General features: G+C 38.2%; 1 protein-coding gene across 1 annotated transcript; it reads right to left on the bottom strand.

Moving 5' to 3' along the window:
* Positions 1-216: 216 nt before the first annotated feature.
* Positions 217-1,164, bottom strand: LOC100660348 (peptidyl-prolyl cis-trans isomerase FKBP3-like). The gene has a single exon (XM_064279762.1). The coding sequence runs from the start codon at positions 1,131-1,133 to the stop codon at positions 459-461; it is 675 nt and encodes a 224-aa protein (XP_064135832.1). The 5' UTR covers positions 1,134-1,164; the 3' UTR covers positions 217-458.
* Between the last annotated feature and the right edge of the window lie 23,237 nt (positions 1,165-24,401).

Genomic DNA, 24,401 nt, shown 5'->3' with positions numbered 1-24,401 from the left:
AAGGGGCAGAAAATGCAAATTAATGCTGGTGACAACAATATGGGTAAAGATGGTGAGAATGGTGATACAAAGTGAAGTATGTAACCAATGTAGAAATTGTGAATGGATGTGTTTGGTTGTGTATACTGCCGCCAAATAAAATATTCTCTTCTTTTTTTTTTTTTAATCTGTATCGAGCCTTTTACTTTACAACACGAGGTAAAAGGAACATCAGTTCTCTTTGACCAATATTTTACACAGTTGCAGTAAAATATTTTAGACTTCAAGGATTTATGATAAGGGATTACATTTATCCAGAGTTGGGAGATCAAGTAAACAAGGTTTTAACTCCTTGAATTTACCAGGTGAATCCCCCATTAAACACAATAGTAACCAGCTCTAATTAGTTACATAAGTTTCCTCAAGGTCAAGTTTTATCATTGTTGCTGTGTTGTCTTTAGACCTGAAGCCTTGCTATTTCAATCAATATCCACTAATTCCACTTCAAAAATGAGTGTTGCATTTGGTGGAATTTTGGCATCAGGCTGTCCTTTCTTCCCATAAGCCCATTCAGGTTCAATCTCTAGTTGAGCCTTTTCTCCCTTACTCATAGTAAGGAGTGCTTCATCCCATCCTCTGATTACTTTGCCAACTTCAACCTTAAAACTTAAAGGCTTGGCGTTTTTCTTCTTCTTTGAACTTGTTGGAATATTAGTATCAAAAACAGTCCCATCCTGTAGTGTTCCTGTATACCAACAGTGAACAACATCTCCCTTTTTGGGAAAGTTGGTTTTATCTCCCTTTTGAAGAACAGATTTTGTGTATTTTGGTGGACCCTCTTCCAGAGTCTCTTCAGACTTGGTTTCTTTGGGTTTGTCGTCATTAACCTTCACATTTTTCACCTGCTCTAACACCTTATTTATACTTTCAGTATCTTTGAAACGCTTAGTTTCAAAAAGATGGTTATAAGCTGTAACCAGATGTTCCTTGTTAGCTGTCTTAGCCACATTTTCAATGTTTCCTAATAGCTTATGTTCTGCAAGAAACGAATCTGAACCATGACTCTGCAGAAACTTGATAATGTCCTTCTTGGGCAGTTGCTCGCTGCGCAGTTGCTCCACAGTCCACGCTCGCTGTGGAACGTTCGCCGCCATCTTCCCCTGCTGCCTCTGCTCTCTCTTCTTTTTCTTTTTTTTTTTTAAATATTACTTTAGATGGATGTTTATAGAACAAACTACCTTCTCATTAAACAGTTAGTACACATATTGTTTTATGGCATTGCTTAACAACCCAATGACATTGTGAACACTCTCCCGTCTTGACCTTGGGTTCCCTATTACCAACTTTCCTGTCCTCTCCTGCTTTCTAGTCCTTGCCCCCAGGCTAGTGTACCCCTTTAGTCTCATTTTGTTTTATGGGACTGTCTAATCTTTGGCTGAAGGGTGAACCTCAGCAGTGACTTCATTACTGAGCAGAAAGGATGTCATACTCTTGAGATTTCTCTGGTTTCTGTCAGGCCAGTAAGTCTGGTCTTTTTTTGTGAGTTAGAACTTTCTTCTGCATTTTTCTCCAGCTCTGTCTGGGACCCTGGATTGTGATCCCTGTCAGACTAGGACCCTGGATTGTGATCCTTGTCAGACTAGTCAGTGGTAGCAACCAGGCACAATCTAGTTGTACTGGACTCACTCTGGTGGAGGCTGTGGTAGTTGTGGTCCATTAGTCCTTTGGGCTAATCTTTCCCTTGTATCTTAAGTTTTCTTCATTCTTCCTTGCTCCCGAAGGGGTGAGACCAGATGGCCTCTCATAGGCTTTTAAGACTCCAGACGCTACTCTCCAAAGTAGAATGTAGAACATTTTCTTTATGAACTAGGTTATGCCAATTGAACTAGATGTTCCCCAAGACCGTGGTCCTCACAGCCCTCAGCCCAGCAATTCAGTCCCTCAGGGAGTTCAGATGTGTCTATGGAGCTTCCATGACCTTGCCTTGTACAAGTTGTGTTGGCTTTCCCAGTATTGTGTACTGTCTTACCCTTCACCAACGTTACCACTTATCTATTGTCTCTTTAGTGTCTTTCCATCCCCACCCCTCCCTTCCCTTGTAACCATCGAAGATTGTTTCTTCTTGTGTGTAAACCTTTTCATGAGTTTTTTTACTAGTGGTCTCATACAGTATTTGTCCTTTTGTGATTGACTTATTTCACTCAGCATAATGCCTCCACATTCATCCATGTCGTGAGATGCTTCCCAGGTTCATCATTGTTCTTTATCATTGGGTAGTACTCCATTGTGTGTATGTACCATAGTTTGTTTATCCGTTTATCTGTTGATGGGCACTTAGGATATTTCCACCTTTTTGAATTGTGAACAATGCTGCAGTGAACATGGGTGTGCATATGTCTATTCATGTGACAGCTCTTATTTCTCTAGGATATATTCCTAGGAGTGGGATTGCTGGATCATATGGTATTTCTATTTCTAGCTTTCTAAGGAAGCATCTTGTCGTTTTCCAAAAAGGTTTCATCATTTTGCATTCCCACCAGCAGTGCATAAGAGTTCTAATATCCCCACAGCCTATCCAACATTTGTTATTTTCTGATCTGTGCCAGTAATGCCAGGGTGAGATGGTATCTCACTGTGGTTTTGATTTGCATTTCTCCTTTTTTTTTTTAATGGCTAGTGATCTTGAGCATTTCCCCATTGTCTGTTAGCCAGCCACTTGGATGTCTTCTTTGGTGAAGTGTCTATTCATTTCCTTTTGCCCATTTTTTAACTGGATTGTCTTTTTCTTGCAGGGGTGTTGGTTTTCCTGTAGATTTTAGAGATTAGACCTTTGTCGTATTTGTAATAGCCAAAACTTTTTCCCAGTCTGTAGGTTCTCTTTTTACTCTTTTGGTGAAGTCTTTTGATGAGCACAAGTGTTTAATTTTTAGGAGCTCCTAGTTATCTAGCTTATCTTCTGGAATTTGTGTTCTTAGTTACGGTTTGTATTCTGTTAATGCTGTGTATTAGGGCCTCTAGCATTGATCCCATTTTTCTTCTATGATCTTTATAGTTTTTGGCATTATATTTAGGTCTTTGATCCATTTTGAATTAGTTTTTGTGTATAGTGTGAGGTGTGGGTCCTACTTCATTTTTTTGCAGATGGACATCCAGTTTTGCCACCACCGTTTGTTAAAAAGACTGTCTTTTCCCCATTTGTGGGCTTTGGGCCCTTGTCAAAGATCAGGTGGCCATAGGTGGGTTCTCAGTTTTGTTCCATTGGTCAATGTACCTGTCTTTGTACCAGTACCAGGCTGTTTTGACTACCGTAGCTATTTAGTAGGGTCTGAGGTCAGGTAGTGTGAGTCCTCCTACTTTTATTCTTCAGTAGTGCTTTATTTGTCCCATGCTTCTTCCCTTTCCAAGTAAAGTTAATGATTAGTTTTTCCATCTCTTTAAAGAATGTTGTTGATATTTGGATCAGGATTTCAATGCATTTGTAAATTGCTTTGGGTAGAAGTGTAAATTTCACAACATTGAGTCTACTTATCCATTAGCATGGTACGTTTTTCCATTTATGTACATCTCTTTTGGTTTCTTATGGTAGTGTTTTGTAGTTTTCCTTGTATACGTCTTTTACATCACTAGTTAGATTTATGCCTAAGTGTTTTTTTTTAGGGGCTATTACAAATGGTATTGTTTTCCTGATTTCCTTTTCATTGTTCTCTTTATTGGTGTATAGGCATCTGATTAATTTTTGTATGTTTATCTTGTACCCTGCTACTCTGCTGAATCTATTAGTTCCAGTAGTTTCCTCATGGAATCTTTTGGGTTTTCTATGTGTAGTATCAAATCATCTGCAAATAGGGACCATTTTACTTCACTACCAATTCAGATGCCCTGTATTTATTTTTCTTACCTTACTGCTCTAGCTACAACTTCCAGCACAATGTTAAATAGGAATGGTGATAAAGGGCATCCTTGTCTTGTTCTTGTTCTCAAGGGGAATGTTTTCAGCCTCTATTGGATATTGGTTTTGTATGTTGTTGTTGTTAGGTGCCATCAAGTCACTTCTGACTCATAGCAACCCTATGCACAATAGAACGAAATACTGCCTGGTCCTGAGCCATCCTTACAATCATTGTTATGCTTGAGCCCGTTGTTGCAGCCACTGTGTCAATCCACCTCATTGAGGGTCTTCCTCTTTTCTGCTGACCCTGTACTTTGCCAAGCATGATGTCCTTCTCCAGAAACTGATGCCTCCTGACAACATGTCCAAAATATGTAAGATGCAGTCTCAGCATCCTTGCTTCTAAGGAGCATTCTGGTTGTACTTCTTCCAAGACAGATTTATTCATTCTTCTGGCAGTCTGCGGTATATTCAATATTCTTCGCCAACACCGCAATTCCAAGGCATCAATTCTTCTTCAGTCTTCCTTATTCATTGTCCAGTTTTCACATGCATATGATGAGATTGAAAATACCATGGCTTGGGTCAGGTGCACCTTAGTCTTCAAGGGGACATCTTTGCTCTTCAACACATTAAAGAGGTCCTTTCCAGCAGATATACCCAATGCAATGTGTCTTTTGATTTCTTGACTGCTGCTTCCATGGCTGTTGATTGTGGATCCAAGTAAAATGAAAACCTTGACAACTTCAATCTTTTCTCCGTTTATCATGATATTGCTCATTGGTCCAGTTGTGAAGATGTTTGTTTTCTTTATGTTGAGGTGCAATGCATACTGAAGGCTGTGGTCTTTGATCTTCATTAGTAAGTACTTCAAGTCCCCTTCACTTTCAGCAAGCAAGGTTGTGTCATCTGCATAACGCAGGTTGTTAATGAGTCTTCCTCCAATCCTGATGCCCCGTTCTTCTTCATATAGTCCAGCTTCTTGGATTATTTGTTCAGCATACAGATTGAATAGGTATGGTGAAAGAATAGAGCCCTGGCGCACACCTTTCCTGACTTTAAACCAATCACTATCCCCTTATTCTGTCCAAACAACTGCCTCTTGATCTATGTAAAGGTTCCTCATGAGCACAATTAAGGTCTGAAATTCCCATTCTTCACAATGTTGTCCATAATTTGTTACGATCCACACAGTCAAATGCCTTTGCATAGTCAATAAAACACAGGTAAACATCCTTCTGGTATTCTCTGCTTTCAGCCAGGATCCATCTGACATCAGCAATGATATGCCTGGTTCCACATCCTCTTCTGAAACAGGTCTGAATTTCTGGCAGTTCCCTGTCGATACACTGCTGCAGCCATTTCCGAATGATCTTCAGCAAAATTTTGCTTGTGTGTAATATTAATGATATTGTTCTATAATTTACACATTCAGTTGGATCACCTTTCTTGGGGATAGGCATAAATATGGATCTCTTCCAGTCAGTTGACCAGGAAGTTGTCTTCTATATTTCTCGGCATAAACGAGTGAGCACCTTCAGCACTCTACGTGTCTGTCAGTTTGTTGTACTGTGGGAGCTTGTGTGTTGCTGTGATGCTGGAAGCTATGCCACTGGTAATCAGATACCAGCAGGGTCAGCCATGGAGGACAGGTTTCACCTGAGCTTCCAGACTAAGACAGAGTAGGAAGAAAGACCCAGCAGTCTACTTCTGAAAAGTATTAGCCAGTGAAAACCTTATGAATAGCAGTGGAACACTGTCTGACATAGTGCTGTAAGATGAGCCCCCTGGTTGGAAGGCACTCAAAAGATGACTGGGGAAGAGCTGCCTCCTCAAAGTACAGTCGACCTTAATGACGTGGATAGAGTAAAGCTTTCAGGACCTTCATTTGCTGATGTGGCACAACTCAAAATGAGAAGAAACAGCTGCAAACATCCATTAATAATTGAACCTGGAATGTACGAAGTATGAATCTAGGGAAATTAGAAATCATCAAAAATGAAATGGAACACATAAACATCGATACCCTAGGCATTAGTGAACTGAAATGGACTGGTATTGGCCATTTTGAATTGGACAATCATATAGTCTATGCTGGGAATGACAACTTGAAGAGGAATGGTGTTGAATTCATCGTCAAAAGGAACATTTCAAGATCCATCCCGAAGTACAATGCTGGCAGTGATAAGATAATATTGATATGCCTACAAGGAAGACCAGTTATGCAAGTTCAAGCTTAAACTGAAGAAAATCAGAGCAAGCTCACGAGAGCCAAAATATGACCTTGAGTATATCCCACCTGAATTTAGAGACCATCTCAAGAATAGATTTGACGCATTGAACACTAGTGACTGAAGACCAGATGAGTTGTGGAATGACATCAAGGACATCATCCATGATGAAAGTAAGAGGTCACTGAAAAGACAGGAAAGAAAGAAAAGACCAAGGTGGATGTCAGAGGAGACTCTGAAACTTGCTCTCGAACATCGAGCAGCTATAGCAAAAGGAAGAATTGATGAAGTAAAAGAACTGAAGATTTCAAAGGGCGTCTCAAGAATACAAAGTATTATAATGACATGTGCAAAGAGCTGGAAATGGAAAACCAAAAGGGAAGAATACACTCAGTGTTTCTCAAGCTGAAAGAACTGAAGAAAAAATTCAAGCCTCGAGTTGCAGTAGTGAAAGATTCTATGGGGAAAATATTAAATGATGCGAGAAGCATCAAAAAAAGATGGAAGGAATACACAGAGTCATTATACCAAAAAAAATTAGTCGATGTTCAACCATTTCAAGAGGTGACATATGATTAGGAACTGATGGTACTAAAGGAGGAAGTCCAAGCTACACTGAAGGCATTGGCGAAAAACAAGGCTTCAGGAATTGGTTTCGTATAGATGCCCTTTATTATGTTGAGGAATTTTCCTTCTATTACCTATTTTATTCAGAGTTTGTATCAGGAATGGGTGTTGGACTTTGTCGAATGCCTTTTCTGCGTCTATATTCATGAGAGATATTGGTCTGTAATTTTCTTTTTTTGTGTGGTGTCTTTGCCTGGTTTTGGTATCAGGGTTATGCTAGCTTCATAGAATAAATTCAGAAATACTGCTTCCTTTTCTGTGTTCGCAAATAGCTTGAGTAGTACTGGTGTAAGCTCTTCTCTGAATGTTTGGTAGAATTCTCCAGTAAAGACACCTAAGCCAGGGTTTTTTGGGGGTGGGGGAGTTCTTTTAATTACCTTTTCAATTTCTTCTCTTGTTATGGGTCTATTCAGATTTTCAACATCATTATGTGTTAGTTTGGGTAGGTAGTAGTTTTCTAAAAATTTATCCATTTCCTTTAGGAGTATAGTTTTCATGATACTCTGTTACGATCCTTTTTATTTCAGTTGGTTCTGTTGTAATGTCCCCCATTTAGTTTCTTATTTAGGTTATTTGCATCCTCCTGTTTTTCTCTTGTTCATTTGACCAGTGGTTTGTCAATTTTGTTGATCCTTTCAAAGTACCAACTTTTGGTTTTGTTGATTCTTTCTATTGTTTTCTATTCTCTATTTCACTTATTTCTGCTCTGATTTTTATTATTTCCTTTCTTCTGGTGGCTATGGGCTTCTTTTGCTGTTCTCTTTCTATTTGTTCAAATTGTGTAGCTAATGTTTTGATTTCGTGCCTTTCTTCTTTTTTTATGTTTACATCTATTGCTATAAGTTGACCTCTGCATGTCCCAAAGGTTTTGGTATGATGCGTTTCATCCTCGTTTGTTTCTAGGAATTTTTTTAATTTCATGTCTGATATCTTCTATTACCCAGTGATTTTTAAGCAGGGTGTTATTCAGTTTCTGTGTAATTTTTCTTTCTTTCCTCGCTCTTCCTATTGTTAATTTCTGCCTTGCTGGCATTGTGGTCAAAGAAGATACTTTGTATTATCTCGGTGTTTTGAATCTTATTGAGGGTTGCTCTGTGGCTTAAGATGCGGTCTATTCTGGGGAATGTTCCACGTGCATTTGAAAAGAATGTGTACTTTGCAGCTGTTGGGTGGAGTGTCCTATATATGTCTGTGAGGTCAAGTTGGTTGATACTGCCCTTTAGCTCTTCTGTGTCTTTGTTAAGTTTCTTTCTAGATGTTTCATCCTTTACTGAGAGTGATGTGTTGAAGTCTCCTACTATTATTGTGGAACTCTCAATTTCTCTTTTCAGTGCTGTTAGTGTTTGCTTTCTGTATTGTGGAGCCCTGTCATTGGGTGCATGGATATTTATTATGGTTATGTCTTCATGATGGATTGTCCCTTTAATCATTGTATAGTGCCCTTCTTTGTATTTTATGGTGGATTTTGTTTTAAAGTCTATTTTATCTGAGATTAGTATTGCCAGTCCTTCTCCTTTTTGGTGACTGTTTGGTTGATATATCTATTTTCCATCCTTTGATTTTTAATAAATTTACATCTTCATTTCTAAGGTGAGTCTTCTGTAAACAGCATATTGAGGGATCTTTTTTTTTTTTTTTAATCCATTCTGTCACTCTGTGTCTCTTTATAGGTGCATTTAGGCCATTTACGTTGAGTGTAATTATTGATAGGTGTGAGTTTTTTGCTGTCATTTTGTAGGTTTTTTTTTTTTTTTTGTGGTGCTGACGTCTTCTTTGTTCCTCTTACTCTCCTGTGCTGAATTCCTTTTTGTGGATTTTTTTTCATTTCTTTTATTTTCATAGATTTTGTTTTTACTGACACTTTATGTTTTTCTTCTTTATTTTAATAATAGTTTGGTTAACTTTCTTTGAAATTTACCCTTATCTTCCTAGGTTTGAACCAGTATATTGTTACTTGGTATCACCTCGGCTTCCTCTCTATTAGCAAGTTCTATACCTACACTGTTTATTCCCTCTTTTATTGTTCTGACAGATATACAGATTAACCTCTCAGGTTCCCTGTGCTGTAAATCCTTTGGTTTTGAATAGTCCTTGAGAGTTCATTTCCTAGGTTAGTACCTGGCTGGTGCCATCTTGCATCCTACATTCAGGCTGTTGTCTGATGTTTGCTCTCAAATCGAAGGACTCCCTGTCATAATTCTTGTTAAGTTTGGTTTGGTTTTTACATATTTCCTTAATTCCTGTTTATCTGGAAATCTCCTAATTTGACCATCATATTTGAATGAGAGTTTTGCAGGATATATTATTCTTGGTTGGCATTTTTTTTCTTTTAAGCAAGGTTTTATATATGTCATCCCATTGCCTTCTGGCCTGCATGGTTTCTGCCAAGTAATCAGTGCTTAGTCTTATTGTTTCCTCTCTGTATGTGACTTTTTGTTTTTCTTGAGCTGATCTCAAGATTCTTTCTTTGTCTTTGGTTTTAGTGAGTGGGATTATGATATGTCTTGGCGATTTTCTTTTGGGGTCTACCCTATATGGGGTTCATTGAGCTTCTTTGACAGTCAGCTTTTCATCTTTCATGGTATTAGGGAATTTTTCTGTTGGCAATTCTTCAGTGATCCTCTCTGTTTTCCATTTTCTCCTCCTGTTCTGTAACTCCAATCACTTGCAAATTTTTGCTTTTGATTGTATCCCACATAATTCTCAGAATTTCTTCATTTTTCTGTGTTCTTTGTTCTGATTTTTCCTCAAAGTTATATGCAAGTATTTTTCTTCAACTTCAGTGATCCTGTCTCTCATAGCTTCAAACCTGTTCCTCAGACCTTCTATGGCATTGTCCATTTCTGAAATCTTATTGTTTATCTTTTGGATTTCTAATTGTTGTTTTTGTATGATTTCTAGTTGTGAATGTATTTTGACATTTTGTTCCTGTATTATTTTCCTGAATTCTTCTATTTGTTTTGTCTACATTTTCCATGAATTGTTCTGTCTTTTCCATGAGTTCGTCTATTTTTTCCTCATTTTTGTCTGCTTTTTGCTTCAACTCTTGGATAGCTCTGAATATTAGAGAGTTGAATTCCCTGTCAGGTAGTTCTAGAGTCTTTTCTTCCACTGGAAACTCATTTTTTGTTTTATTTTGGATGCCTATACTGAAGCCTCTGTCCTACAGGATCACTATGAGTCAGAATCAACTCGGTAGCACTGGGTTTTGAGTTATACTAGAGCTATCCTGTCCTGTTTTTATATGTTTTGGTATTATTTGCTGTCTTTGGAACATTCAGTAGCTATTCTTTTATTCAATGTAAATTTGTTTGTTTTGTCTGGCTTTTTTGTTTTATTTGGTTATGTCTGAGCAGGTAGACTGTGTGTTCCTTGTTTGCTTGTCTGTGGGCACGATACTTTTCACCTCCTTGTCCAATGGGCAGGGCCAGTCACTCAGCTATGGTGCAGCAGTGCATGTCTAGCTGAAGGGGAATGGCTAGGGTGGGTTGTTTGTGGCACGTACTCAACCAGGTGGGCCAGGAGCCAGTGCAGGGCAGGTTCTGGTAGGCCATGACTATGCTGCTCAGGTGTGTGATGTTCAGTGCATGGTGCAGGAAGGCAGGAGGGAAGGGGGAGGTTCTGATTTGTGGAGCTGAGATGGGTATAGGAAAGAAGAGAAAGGAGAAACAGAAGCCAAAACAAGCAAACAAAAAATGCTGAGTGACCTTCCCTTTGGAGTGGAGAGATGAGAAACCAAGAAATGAAGAAAATCAAAAAGGAAAAATAAACACTTAAAAAGAGAATTGCCCCCAGAGATCCCACCAGCAACCGGGCAAGTGGCTTCCAGGCCTCAGGGCACAGCCCATCTAGAAGGGGAAGGAATGGCACACAGTGCCAGGTATTCAGGAGACAGGAAGAGAAGGAAAGCAGAGAGAAATGAGAAACTAAGAAATGAAGAAAAACAAAAAGGAAAAGATGAAAGAAAAAGTAAATAAAAAAGAAAAAGCCCCCAGTGATCCCATTGACATGGCTGTGCAGACTGGGGAGTGGCTCCCAAGCTGCAAAGAGAAAAACAATACAAAACAAAAAAGGCCACTGGGATCCCAAGAGCGTAACGCTGCAGACTGGGGTAGCAGTTCCCTAGCTGAGTGGCACCTCATAGCCTGACAATAAGAAACAAAGATGGCACATGGAGCCAGGTGTTTGAGATAAAGGAGGGGGAGCAGGTGTAAGGCAGGAAAGAAATTAAAAAAAGCTGAAAAAAGCAACAGCAGCAACAATGAAATGTCTCTAAAGGAGCCGGCCAGTGTGGGTGGGGTGAATCCAAGCAGCATGGAGCCGGTTCCTCCCGGGCTGTGGTCACTGGGAAGCAGCAGAGGCTGAGCAGGGAGTAGACGGGTGGGGGATGGAAAATCGTGTATCACTTGTTACCAGATGCTTTGTCTCCTTCTGGGAGCTCCATGAAGCTGCTTTCCTGTACTCCCTGCCTGTCTATCTCCAACAGGAGTCCAAGATGGTGAATCTGTGCTGCCTTAGCTAATAGGGGACCTCCACTGTTATCTCTCCTCACTCTCTGTTCTGTCAGTTTCTTAGTCCTTTTGGTGCTTGGTTGAGTTCTTTATCTCTTCATTTCACACTTAGGGTTCCAGGATTGACATTTGTCTCTGTTTGACTTAGTTTTTCAGGTCTTTGCTATGGAGGGACAGCATGGTGCTTCTGTCTGTAGTGCCACTTTGGCTGCACCCCTAAAATACTTTTTAAAAAGATAAAAAACCTAAAGGAGAACATCTCCTAGGAAACATAGCTGGATACTATAACAAGATCTGGGTTTTTTTTTTTTTTTTTCATTCTGAGGAAGTAGCAATGTGTTTTTAGCACATGGAGAAGTTTTATTATGTTGGGAGACATTTCAAATGTTGTGCATCTTAGAAGAGGAATGTTGGAGGCAGGGCCAAGATGGTGGAGTAGTCAGACGCTTCTGGTAGTCCCTCTTACAACGAAGACCTGAAAAAAAACAAGTTAATCGATTATATATGACAATCTAGAAGCCCCAAATAATAAACACAAAGTTGAGGAATTGGACTGAGTGGCATGGGGAGGGAGAGATGGTTCAGAAGCAGTGAGGAGTTTCCAGACTTGACCCGGCAGAAATCAGCACCCTGCAGGCCGGATCGGCTGGCATGCACAGTGAGGCAACCAGTGCCATTTAGGATGCATTTTCCACATGGGGAGAGACCAAGCAGTAGAGGGTCTATTCAAGCCTCCAGAACCAGTGAAAAGTGGTGCTCAATCAGCAAAAGATACGTAGGTGCATCTAACCTACCGCAAGGATCAAAAAACACTCCATTTGGGAACAAACTCTCTCCCATTTACCTGCTTCCTCCTCCCTCTGCACTGGGTCCTGGACCGGCTTCGGTGATTCTGCTTCCCCTGGGCCAGAAGTAGGACCTGTCTTGTGCCCTGAGCCATTCTCCCAGCCTTGGAGAGAGAACAAATTAACAAACAGGAAAAAAGAATCTGCCTCCTCCCCTAAGCTGGGAACTTAGGGCAGGCACAACCTCTTTGCCTAGGCACAGGCATATGGGGTCCATGGATTTTGAATGCCTTTCACCCCTGCACAGACCTGTGTGGGTGCATTGCAATAGCATAGGCCCTCATTAGCACAGTATGACAGGGTATATACCTGAAGCCTAACTTCACTGTATCAGCTATATGGTGGAGTGGCAAATTTGTGACATTTGCCATCACTCTGCCCATTAAGTAGGGTCCTAACCTACTCACATCAGGGGCCTGAGGACTGGTGGCTCCAAGAATAAGTGGTGCCTCCCAGTCCTTAAAGCCAACAGCATTGGTGCCCATAGTCCAGTTGCAAAACCCACCCACTTACACACTCTAGGGAGCAGGGACACATTTTCCTCCCAGACACTCAGGGGCAGCTGTCAGACCCCTGCCTTGCTCAGTGTGTGGCACCCTACCACAGCCAGATACCTGTGCCTACTCCAAGCACCCTGCCCGTCTAGGACTGTAGGTGAGAGCCTGCACCACACACTTGGTGACAGACTGTCTGGACACCTGAGCTGAATCCATACAAGAAAAGTGAGTGTACTCCTGGGATCACATACCTAGTAACAGATCTAACCACCTGGTGACAGAACGTTAGAGCTTCGAAAGCACTAATAATCAAACTAGATCACATGACCAGCCTATTTGGGTATACCAAAATAAAACAAGAAGCTAGGATATAGTAAAACCAAAAAAACCCATTGCCATAGAGTAGATTCCGACTCATAGCAACCCTATAGGACAGAGTAGAACGGCCCCATAGAGTTTTCAAGGAGCACCAGGTGGATTTGAACTACCAACCTTTAGGTTAGCAGTCGTAGCACTTAACCACTACACCACCAGGATTTCCAGGATATAGTAAGCAAACATAAGTAAATATAATAACATTGACGGCTCAGAAACAACAGTCAATATCAAATCACATAAACAGGCAGACCATGATGGCTTCAGCACACTCCCAAAACAAAGAATCAAGAAGTCTTCTGGAGGGAGATAACTTCTTGGAATTACTGGAGGTAGAATAGAAAAGATTAATATACAGAACTCTTCAAGAGATCAGGCAAAATGCAGAACAAGCCAAGGAACACACAAACAAAGCAATAGAGGAACTTAAGAAGATTATAGAAGAGCACAAATTTAACAGGCTGCAAGAATCCATGGAGAGACAGCAAACAGAAATCTAGAAGATTAACAATAAAATATCAGGATTTAACAACTCAGTAGAAAGTCATAGGAGCAGAATTGAGGCAATGGAAGTCAGAATTAGTGAGACTGAAGATAAAACACTTGACACCAACTTATTTGAGGAAATAGCAGATAAAAGGATTTTTTTAAAATGAAGAAACCCTAAGAATTAAGTGGGACTCTATCAAGAGGAATAACCTATGAGTGATTGGAGTACCAGAACAGGGGGGATAACAGAAAATACAGAGAGAGTTGTTGAAGATTTGTTGGCAGAAAACTTCCCTGATATTGTGAAAGAGGAGCAGATATCTATTCAAGATGCTCATTGAACCCCACACAAGGTAGATCACAAAAAAAAAGTCACCGAGACATATTATAATCAAACTTTCCAAAACCAAGGATAAAGAGAGAATGTCAAGAGTGGCTAGGAATAAACAAAAACTCATCTACAAAGGAAAGTCAATAGGACTAAGCTCGGACTACTCAGTAGAAACCATGCAGACAAGAAGGCAATGGGATGACATATACAAAGCCTTGAAAGAAAAAAAAATTGCCAGCTAAGAATTATATATCCAGCAAAAATATCTCTCAAATATGATGGCGAAATTAGGGCATTTCCAGATAAAGAGAAGTTTAGGGAATTTGCAAAAAACAAATCAAAGTTACAAGAAATACTAAAGGAGTCCTCTGGTTAGAAAATCAATAACAACCCAAGCCTAGAACACAGAACAGAGCAACCAGATATCAACCCAGATAAGGAATTCACAAAAATAAATCAAAGCAAAAACGCAGAAAATAGGAAAACAGAGACGTTAGTATATAAAAAACGACACATTAAAACAAAAAAAGAGGGACTAAAAATATACTTATAGATCTTTCATATGGAGAGGAAGTCAAGGAAACATAAAGAATTAAAAGATTGGTTTAAACTTAGAAAAATAGAGGTAAATATTAAAGTAACCACAAAGGAAACTAACAGTCCTACACATCAAAATAAAAAACAAGAAAAACATAGACTCAGCAAAAACAAAATCAACAACAATGAAAAAGATGAAAAGAAAATACATAAAGAAAAACAACTCAGCACAGAAAATTAAGTGAAACAAAGAAACTGTCAACAATGCAAAAGAAGACATGAAAATGTCAGCACTAAACTCATACCTATCAATAATTACACTGAATATAAATGGACTAAATGCACCAATAAAGAGGCAGAGAGTGACAGAATAGATTTTTAAAAAAAGAACACAGCCCACCTCTATACTGCCTACAAGAGACACACTTTAAAGACATGAACAAACTGAAATTCAGAGGATGGAAAAAAATATATCAAGCGAATAAAAATTGAGAAAGAGCAGAAGTGGCTATATTATTTTCTGACAAAATAGACTTTAAAGTAAAATCCACCACAAAGGATAAGAAAGGACAGTATATAATGATTAAATGGTTAATACATCAGGAGGACATAACCATAATAAATATGTATGCACCCAATGACAGGGCTCCAAAATACATAAACTCTAACAGCATTGAAAAGAGATAGACAGCCCCACAAAAATAGTAGGAGACCTCAACACACCACTTTTGGTGTAGGATGGAATGTCCAGAAAAACGCTCAACTTAACCACTACGCCACCAGGGTTTCCCAAAAACAAAGACACATAAGATCTAAATGCCACAATCAACCAAGTTGGTCTCATAGATATATACAGAACACTCCACCCAAGAGCAACCAAGTATACTTTCTTTTCCAGTGCACATGGAACATTCTCCAGAATAGACCATATATTAGGCCATAAAACAAGCCTCAGTAGAATTCAAAACATCAAAATATTACAAAGCATCTTTTCTGACCATAAAGCCATAAAAGTAGAAATCAATAACAGATAAAGCAAGGAAAAGAAATCAAACACTTGGAAACTGAACAACACCTTACTCAAAAACTCCTGGGTTATAGAAGAAATTAAGGATGGAATAAAGAAATTCACAGAATCAGATGAGAATGAAAACATATCCTTCCAGAACCTTTGGGATACAGCAAAAGCAGTGCTCAGAGGTCAATTTATAGCAATAAATGCACACATCCAAAAAGAAGAAAGGGCCAAAATAAAAACATTAACCATAAAACTTGAACAAATAGAGAGCAGCAAAAGAAGCCCTCAGGCACCAAAAGAAAGCAAATAATAAAAATTAGAGCAAAATTAAGTGAAACAAAAAATAGAAAAATAATTGAAAGCGTTAACAAGACCAAAATCTGGTTCTTTGGAAAGATTAACAGTATCAATAAACCATTGGCCAAAACGACAAAAGAAAAACAGGAAAGGAAGCAAATAACCGAAATAAAAAATGAGACTGGCAATGTCACAACAGATCCAACTGAAATTAAAAGGGTCATAGCAAATACTATGAAAAATTGTACTCTAACAAATCTGAAAACCTAGAAGAAATGGACAGATTTCTAGAAACACACTACCTACCTAAACTCACAAAAACAGAGGTAGAACAACTAAATAAACCTATAACAAGAGATTGATAATCTCCCAACGAAATAAAGCCCTGACCCTGACTGTTCACTGGAGAATTCTACCAAACCTTCAAAGAGTTAACAACACTACTCCTAAAGGTATTTCAAAGCATAGAAAAGGATGGAATACTCCCAAGCTCACTCTATGAAGCCAGCATTTCACTGATATCAAAACCAGGTAAAGACACCACAAAAAAAGAAAATTACATACCAATATCCCTCATGAACATAGATGCAAAACTCCTCAACAAAATTCTAGCCTATAGATTCACCAACGTATAGAAAAAATAATTCACCATGACCAAGCAGGATTCAAACCAGGTATGCAGGGATGATCCAACATTAGAAAAACAATGTAATCCATCACATAAATAAAACAAAAGACAAGAACCACATGATCTTATCAATTGATGCAGGAAAGGCATTTGACAAAGTCCAACATCCATTCATGATAAAAACTCTCAGCAAAATAGGAATAGAAGGGAAATTCCTCAGCATAATAAAGGGCATTATTCAAAGCCAACAGCCAACACCATACTAAATGGAGAGAGTCTGGAAGCAGTCCCCTTGAGTACAGGAACCACACAAGGATGCCTTTTATCACCATTCTTATTCAACATTGTGCTGGAGGTCCTAGCCAGAGCAATTAGGCTAGAAAAAGAAATAAAGGTCATCCAAATTGGCAAGGAAGAAGTAAAAGTATCTCTATTTGCAGATGATGTGATCTTATACACAGAAAACCCCAAAGAATCCACAAGAAAACTACTGGAACTGATAGAAGATTTCAGCAGAGTATCAGGATACAAGATAAACATACAAAAATCAGTTGGATTCCTCTACACCAACAAAGAGAACGTCGAAGAAGAAATCATCAAATCAATACCATTTACAACAGCCCCCAAGAAGATAAAATACTTAGGAATAAACCTAACCAGAGATGTAAAAGACCTATACAAAGAAAACCACAAGACACTAATGCAAGAAACCAAGAGACCTACATAAGTGGAAAAACATACCTTGTTCATGGATAGGAAGACTCAACATTGCAAAAATGTCTATTCTACCCAAAGGGGTCTACAGATAGAATGCAATCCCGATCTAAATTCCAATGGCATTTTCTAATTAGATGGAGAAACAAATAACCAACTTTATGTGGAAAGGGAAGAGGCCCCGGATAAGTAAAGCATTACTGAAGAAGAACAACAAAATGGGAGGCCTCATACTACATGATTTTAGAACCTATTATACTGCCACAGTAGTCAAAACAGTCTGGTACTGGTACAACGATGGACACATAGACCAATGGAACAGAGTTGAGAATTCAGATATAAATTCATCCACCTATGAGCTGATACTTGACAAAGACCCAAAGTCAGTTAATTGGGGAAAAGACAAGTTTCGTTAACAAATGGTGCTGGCATAACTGGATAAAAAAAAACTGGATATCCATCTGCAAAAAAATGAAACAAGACCCATAACTCACACCATGCACAAAAACTAACTCAAAATGGATCAAAGAGTTAGATATAAAAATCTAAAATGATAAAGATCATGGAAGAAACAATAGGGACAATGCTAGGAGCCCTAATAATGGCATAAACAGAATACAAAACATTAATAAGAATGAACAAACACCAGAAGAAAAACTAGATAACGGGGAGCTCCTAAAATCAAATACCTATGCTCATCAAAAGAGTTCACTGAAAGAGTAAAAAAGACAACCTACAGACTGGAAAAAAATTTTTGGCTACAACAAATCCTATCATGGTCTAATCTCTAAAATCTACAAGATACTGCAAAACCTTGACAACAAAAAGACAAATAACCCAATTAAAACATGGCCAAAGGATATGAACAGGTACTTCAACAAAGACAACAGTCAGGCAGCTAACAGATACTTGAAGAAACACTCATAATCATTAGTCATTAGAGAAATGCAAATCAAAACTGGAATGAGATACCATCTCACCCCAAAAAGGTTAGCATTAATCCAAAACACACAAAATAATAAATACTGGAGAGGTTGTGGAGAGACTGGAACACTTATACACTTCTGGTGGGAATGTAAAATGATACAATCACTTTGAAAATCGATTTGGCACTTCTTTAAAACCTAGAAATAGAAGCACCATACGATCCAGCAATCCCACTCCTTGGAATATGTAGTCTAGAGAAATAAGAGCCCTCACACGAATAGATACATGCACACCCATGTTCACTGCAGCACTGTTCACAATAACAAAAAGATGGAAACAACCTAGGTGCCCATCAACGGATGAATGGATAAACAAATTATGGTATATTCACACAATGGAATACTACACAATGATAAAGAGCAGTGATGAATCTGTGAAACATTTCATAACATGGATGAGTCTGGAAGGCATTATGCTGAGTGAAAGTCAGTTGCAAAAGGACAAATATGGCATGAGATCACTATTATAAGAACTCAGGAAAAGGTTTAAACACAAAGAAAACATTCTTTGATGATTAGGACAGTGGGGAGGGAGGGAGAGGTGTATTCACTAACTGGATAGTAGATAAGAATTATCTTAGGTGAAGGGAAGGACAACACACAATACAGGGGTCGGGGGGAAATCAGCAGAACTGTACTAAACCAAAAGCTAAGAAGTTTCCTGAACACACCCAAATACTTCGAGGTAAAAAAAAATTTTAAAAAGAAAAGAACAGTGTTTGTGGGTGTGTAGCCATGAAAGGACGACTGGGAAAAATGTTTGCCATCTCTCCCCGGCATCCTTTACTTCTTCAGATAGAGAACTCAGAGTGTGCCAAGGCCCTGAAGAGCCCAGGGCTTACATCTCCGTCTTTGTTTTCCATAATTCGCCTATCCTGTAACATTCCAGGAATAGTTGTAGTTCCTTAAACAGGGTATACAATCTCATGCCTCCCTAACTTCTCACATGCTGTGCCCTCAGCTGGGCATATCCTAATTCTCAATCAAGACATGAAGACAGGCAAAAAGAACAATAAGTCACATTTGGCCAGGAGGGTAAGGTATGAGTTCATCACAGAGGATGTGTCTTTGGAGAGAGAAGGAGTGAGCCCCATCTGGGCCCATTTTTCTTTTGACCAGTGCCTCAGCAGGGGAAGATAGAGACGGGCATTCCTTCTCAGACAGAGGGACCTCCCCAGGGTTCTACCACTGATCATGCAGAGGTGTTGAGCCTCTGCTCAGTGTTTAGCAGTGTACCCAGTGCTGTGGACAGAGAAGTGTAATGAAGCACAAATGTGTGCCCCATAGGAGCTCCCAACTCATCACAGGGTTTTCTACATTTTTAAGTGCCTACAGCTGCTAAAGGAAGCGTTTTAATAATGTGCTCAATGAGGTTCTTTGTTTCTTCCTTCTTGCCAGGATCTTCTACCAATTTTATATCTCTCCAGCTAATGCTAATCAGGCAGAAAGTTGCAAACAAGAGAATTAGGGAAGTTTTGTGTGTCTAGCTGCTTGAGACTTACCTACAGGCCACTATCCTCTGCAAAATACATTAATACATTCTTAGAGCTTTGCCACTATACTAAAAATGGGAAAAGGAAATCTTTTATGGAGATTATTAAGTCAACCGAATTCAATCAGTCCTGGGTCCTTTTTTGATAATGTAAAAGGAGAGGTTACTATCTATTGGTTTCTAGGCAGTAATAGTTAAGCTACATATTTGTGTCTGAGCAAAGTGTTAACACTACTGGCATGCAGAGATTATAGAAATGTAAATTCTATCATAAGAAACAGTCCCAATTGTGTAGCTTATAAAATACTGAACTGTCTACTTGCTATTATTGTCAGAGACTTAAAAATTAAGTTTCATTCCCTGGAGTAGTTTAACTGTCAGAATGGTTCCTTCCATTATGTGCTCCTCCAAAATTATTTAGCTGATTTAATCTCTTCAAAATTAACGGATTTTCACCATGGGATTTAGTCAGAGGATTTTTCCAGCTCTGCTGATTCCAACATTTAAAGTGATTATGTATAATCTATTTCCATTCCACTATTTCATCTCAGAAAATACTGTTTCCAATTTCTCTATCTTCACTGGGAAGGAGATGAGAACTGGGTGTGCTATCTGGATGCGGCTCTGTGCCATTTATAAGATTAATACCTATAAGCATTGCTGCTAAGGTCTCCCTGGCAGTAGATTTTCTTTCCAAAATTCTGATACGCCCTTGCCAGAGTTGCTCACAGGCCAGAGAAGAATGGGATCTTGGGTTGTTAGCAGAAGAAGGGTCGAATGACCCAGTGGAAATTTGGAGATATAGTCAGAGGTCTTTGTAATAACAGAGTACTAAGAGACAAAGGGAGAAGATGGACAATTTTGTTTTATTTTGCCTAAGTTTTTTCAGTGACATGGGGTGGTAGGAATTGGTCCAGCTACATTATGAAAGCTAAAGTCTAAGCTCTATTCATAACAATATAGACTGCACAATAGATTTTACTTAACTTTTCTAAAGCTGGACCAGTTATTTTACCCAGGTACTAATCCCCTTTACCATGTATTCCTTGTTTCATATAGAGTAAGGACCCAGAAAGCTGAAGTTTCATTGGTTTAGTTATTTTTTTTAATTAGATATGGTCCTGAATGACTTATTTATAGGTATAAAGTCTAAACCTTTAAGATACAAATATTTTGGAAGAGAAAGTATATAAAAAATAACCTTTGGGCCTCTGTCTTTGGGATATAAAAAATTGAGGGCAAAACATGGTACAACATTTCTGCATCTCCCCTTATTTTCATTAAACACAGATAGAGCTGCTTCTGCTTCTGCCCATGAAGGATTAGCTGCTATAATGATGTGCATGGGGGTTCCTTGTATCTTAGTTGGTTATCAGTTTATGCATGCTCTGTTTGTTCAAGAAATTAAAGGAAAATATAAACACAATGAAGAGAGAAGTGGAATACATCTCATAAAATTGGGCAAGAACAACTTCCAAGGTAAAAGAATTACTGGGAAACTATAAAATGAATGGAAACCCTGGTGGCATAGTGGTTAAGTGCTACAGCTGCTAACCAAATGGTCAGCAGTTCAAATCCACCAGGCGCTCCTTGGAAACCCTATGGGGCAGTTCTACTCTGTCCTGTAGGGTCACTATGAGTTGGAATCAGCTTGACGGCACTGGGTTGGGTTTATAAAATGAACATTCCCGGAGCTCACATAAAGATGAGAATTTTACTACTGTTCAGCCAAAGTGAAGAGACATTATTGAATTCAAGGACATTCAGCAGAGACCTCCGAAGGGCCAAGTTTTAGAAGTAGGAAAAAATTGCCCTAAAACAGGAGCTACTCTACGCCTTCTTAAAAAGAATCTTTAAAAAACCTCAAAAGGATGAAATTAATCTGAAAGTTACTGCCTACCAGAAAATGTCTAACACTGTTAAAAGGAATACAACAAAACTGAGCGCTCAACAATGTAAAATTCACAGTGTCTTGGAAACCAATAAAAAATTACTAAGTATAGAAAGAATCCAGAAGATACAATACATAATTGAAAGAAAAATCCACCAATACAAACAAACCTAGAAATTATAGAGATGATGACTTAATAGAAAGGTATGTTAAAACAGCTATTTTAAGTACGTTCTGTTTTTTCAAGGAACTAAAGAAAAACATAATGAGGGAGAAATGGAAGAAGGAAAAAGGAATTAAATGGAACTTCAAGCAATGAAACTACAATATCTGAAATGAAGAATATACTGCGTTTAAGAGTAGACACTGCAAAAGGAAAGATCAGTGAACTGGAAGTTATAGAAATACAAACTACCCAAAATGAAACAAAGATAACAGGCTTGAAAAAATGAAGAGATTATTAGTGAGCTGTGGGACAATTTTATGCAGTCAAACATGCGTAATTGGAATCCCAGAGAGGGAGTGAGGATGGGTAGAGAAAATATTTGAAAAAATACTAGCCACGTTTTGCAAATTTGACAAAAACCTTAAACCCACAGATCCAAGAAGCTCAATGAACCTCAAGCAGAATAAACATTACAAAAACTATGCCAAGGTACATTAAAATCAAATTACTAAAAACCAATGATAAAGAGATTTTAAAAAAGCATGCAGAGTAAAAAAGTATGCAATACATGAAGAGAAATAAACATAAATATGACAATTGTGTTCTCAGAAAACACTCTTGAATAATATCTTTAAAGTGCAAGGGAGAAAAGCCGTCAACTGAGAATTCTAAACCTAATAAAAAATCATTGAAAAAATGAAAGCAAAATAAAGATTTTTCAGCAAAAAAAAAAACAAAAGCTGAGAGAATTCACTGCTACAAGATTTGTCCTACAAATAAAAGTTAAAAGAAGTTCTTTAGCTGAAGTAAAATGGTTCCTGACGGAAATTGAAATTACCCATGCATGTGCATATGTGTGTGTGCGCTCAACGCATGCACACACACACACACACACACACACAATAATGAACAGCACTGGAAATGGCAAATATTTGGGTAAATAAAATTTTTTTTTTTCTAATTTTTACTGTCTTGTAAATCTAATTCACTTCCAAAACAAAAACAGTAACAATGCTCTGTGGGGTTTATAACATATGTGGTAGTAAAATGTATGGCAACAACAGCACAAAGGATGGGAAGAGGGAAATGAAAGCGTACTGCTCTTTACCATATGTAAATTCACATGATATAATGGGAAAGTAGACTGTGATAAATTAGAGATGTATATGATAAACCTTGGAGCAACCATTAAAAAATAAAAAAGAGACATAGCTAAAAAAAATTAACTAAAAGTAGGGGTAAAATTGAATGCTAAAAAAATACTCAGTCGAAAAGAAGGCAGAAGAAGAGGACAAAGAAACAAAGAACAAAGGTAACAAATACAAAACAAACAGGAACATGGTAGATATAAACCCAACTATATCGATAATTATACTCTGTCTTATAGGGTCGCTATGAGCTGGAATCAACTGGACGGCACCTAACAACAGCAACAACCTATTGATAATTGCATTAAATATAAATGATCTAAGAACCCCTATTAAAAGAGGGGGATTGTCCAAATAAAAAACAAAAAGCAACCTTGTAACAGTTTATAAGAAACCGACTTTCAAAAAAGGCAGAGCTAGGTTAAAATTAGTTTTGGGGAAAAGATATGACATATAAACACTAATCAAAAAAAAACTAGAGTAGCTATGTTAACATAAGACAAAGTAGACTTCAGAACAAGGGATATTTCCAGGAATGAATACAGCCACTACATAATGATACCAAAGCCCAAATCCATTGCCATTAAGTTGATTCCAACTCATAGCAACCCTATAAGACAGGGTAGAGCTGCCCCATAGGGTTTCCAAGGAGCAGCTGGTGGATTCAAACTGCCAACATTTTGGTTAGCAGCTGTAGCACTTAACCACTACGCCACCAGTATTTCCTCACATAGAAATAAAGGGGTCAAAATATCAATAAGAAATAATAGTCCTTCAAAAGATATAAAGCAAAAAGTGATAGAACTGAAAGGGGAACAAGATAAATCCAGAGATGTAGCTTCAGATTTTACTTGATAGACCCAGTAAACAAAAGATTCAGTAAGTATATAGAAACCTAGCAACAGTATCAACCCAACACACTGTGTTATAACCTAATACTTTGACCTGATGAACATTTTGAAAATATGCCACCTAAAATGGAACACAGGGCAAAAAAAACCTTCAAAGATTTTATGAATAAAAAACAAAATTATAAAAGTACAAGAAGAAATTACATGACAAGTATTTGGTTTTGATCTTGGAGTGGAGACAAGCTATAATACACAACTCAAGGAGCATTAAAAAAAGAATGATAAATACAACTATAAATTTTTTTCATGGCAAAAACTATCATAAAAAATTCAAAATACAAATAAACTAAGGAAAATATTTGCAACTTTGATCATATAAGAAACAGCTAATCTTATTATATAAAGTGCTTCTACAAATAAGTAAGAAAAGGACTCCTGACTCAATAGAAAAATGAACAAAGGACATAAACACTTCCTAGGAAAGAAAACGAAATATTCTTACATACGTGAACGGATGCTTGATCTCATGCACAGTTTCATGTTTCAGGTGTCAGGTTGATGAAGGTTAAAATGTTTCCTAACACACTGTGTGAGTGAGGACAGTAGTGTGCTGGAGTCAGCTTACAAGGGCTGATTGTGGACCTGTCTTCCCAATTGCTCATAGAGTGACTTCCTGTTGACAGCTAAAAATTAGCCCTGGTGAAAGTATTTCTATCATACAAATCAGCAAACGCTACAAATAAAGCTTTTCCTCCGAAAGCTCTTTGTTAATCATTTATCAACACATCGCCAGGTCAGAGTGTGGGGAAATAGTCACTCTCATGCTTTTGTTTTGAATATAAAGTAACACAGTCTCCACGGAGCATTTTGTATTATAATATTTTAGCAAAGTTATTGAT

This window comes from Loxodonta africana, chromosome 2 (assembly GCF_030014295.1).
Source record: "Loxodonta africana isolate mLoxAfr1 chromosome 2, mLoxAfr1.hap2, whole genome shotgun sequence".
Lineage (NCBI taxonomy): Eukaryota > Metazoa > Chordata > Mammalia > Proboscidea > Elephantidae > Loxodonta > Loxodonta africana.
Note: the sequence above shows the minus strand (reverse complement) of the source record. Positions and strands in the feature narration are given on the sequence as shown.

Excerpts from the sequence above, each read along its gene's own strand:
- LOC100660348 (XM_064279762.1), bottom strand. The coding sequence starts at position 1,133 with ATGGCGGCGAACGTTCCACAGCGAGCGTGGACTGTGGAGCAACTGCGC.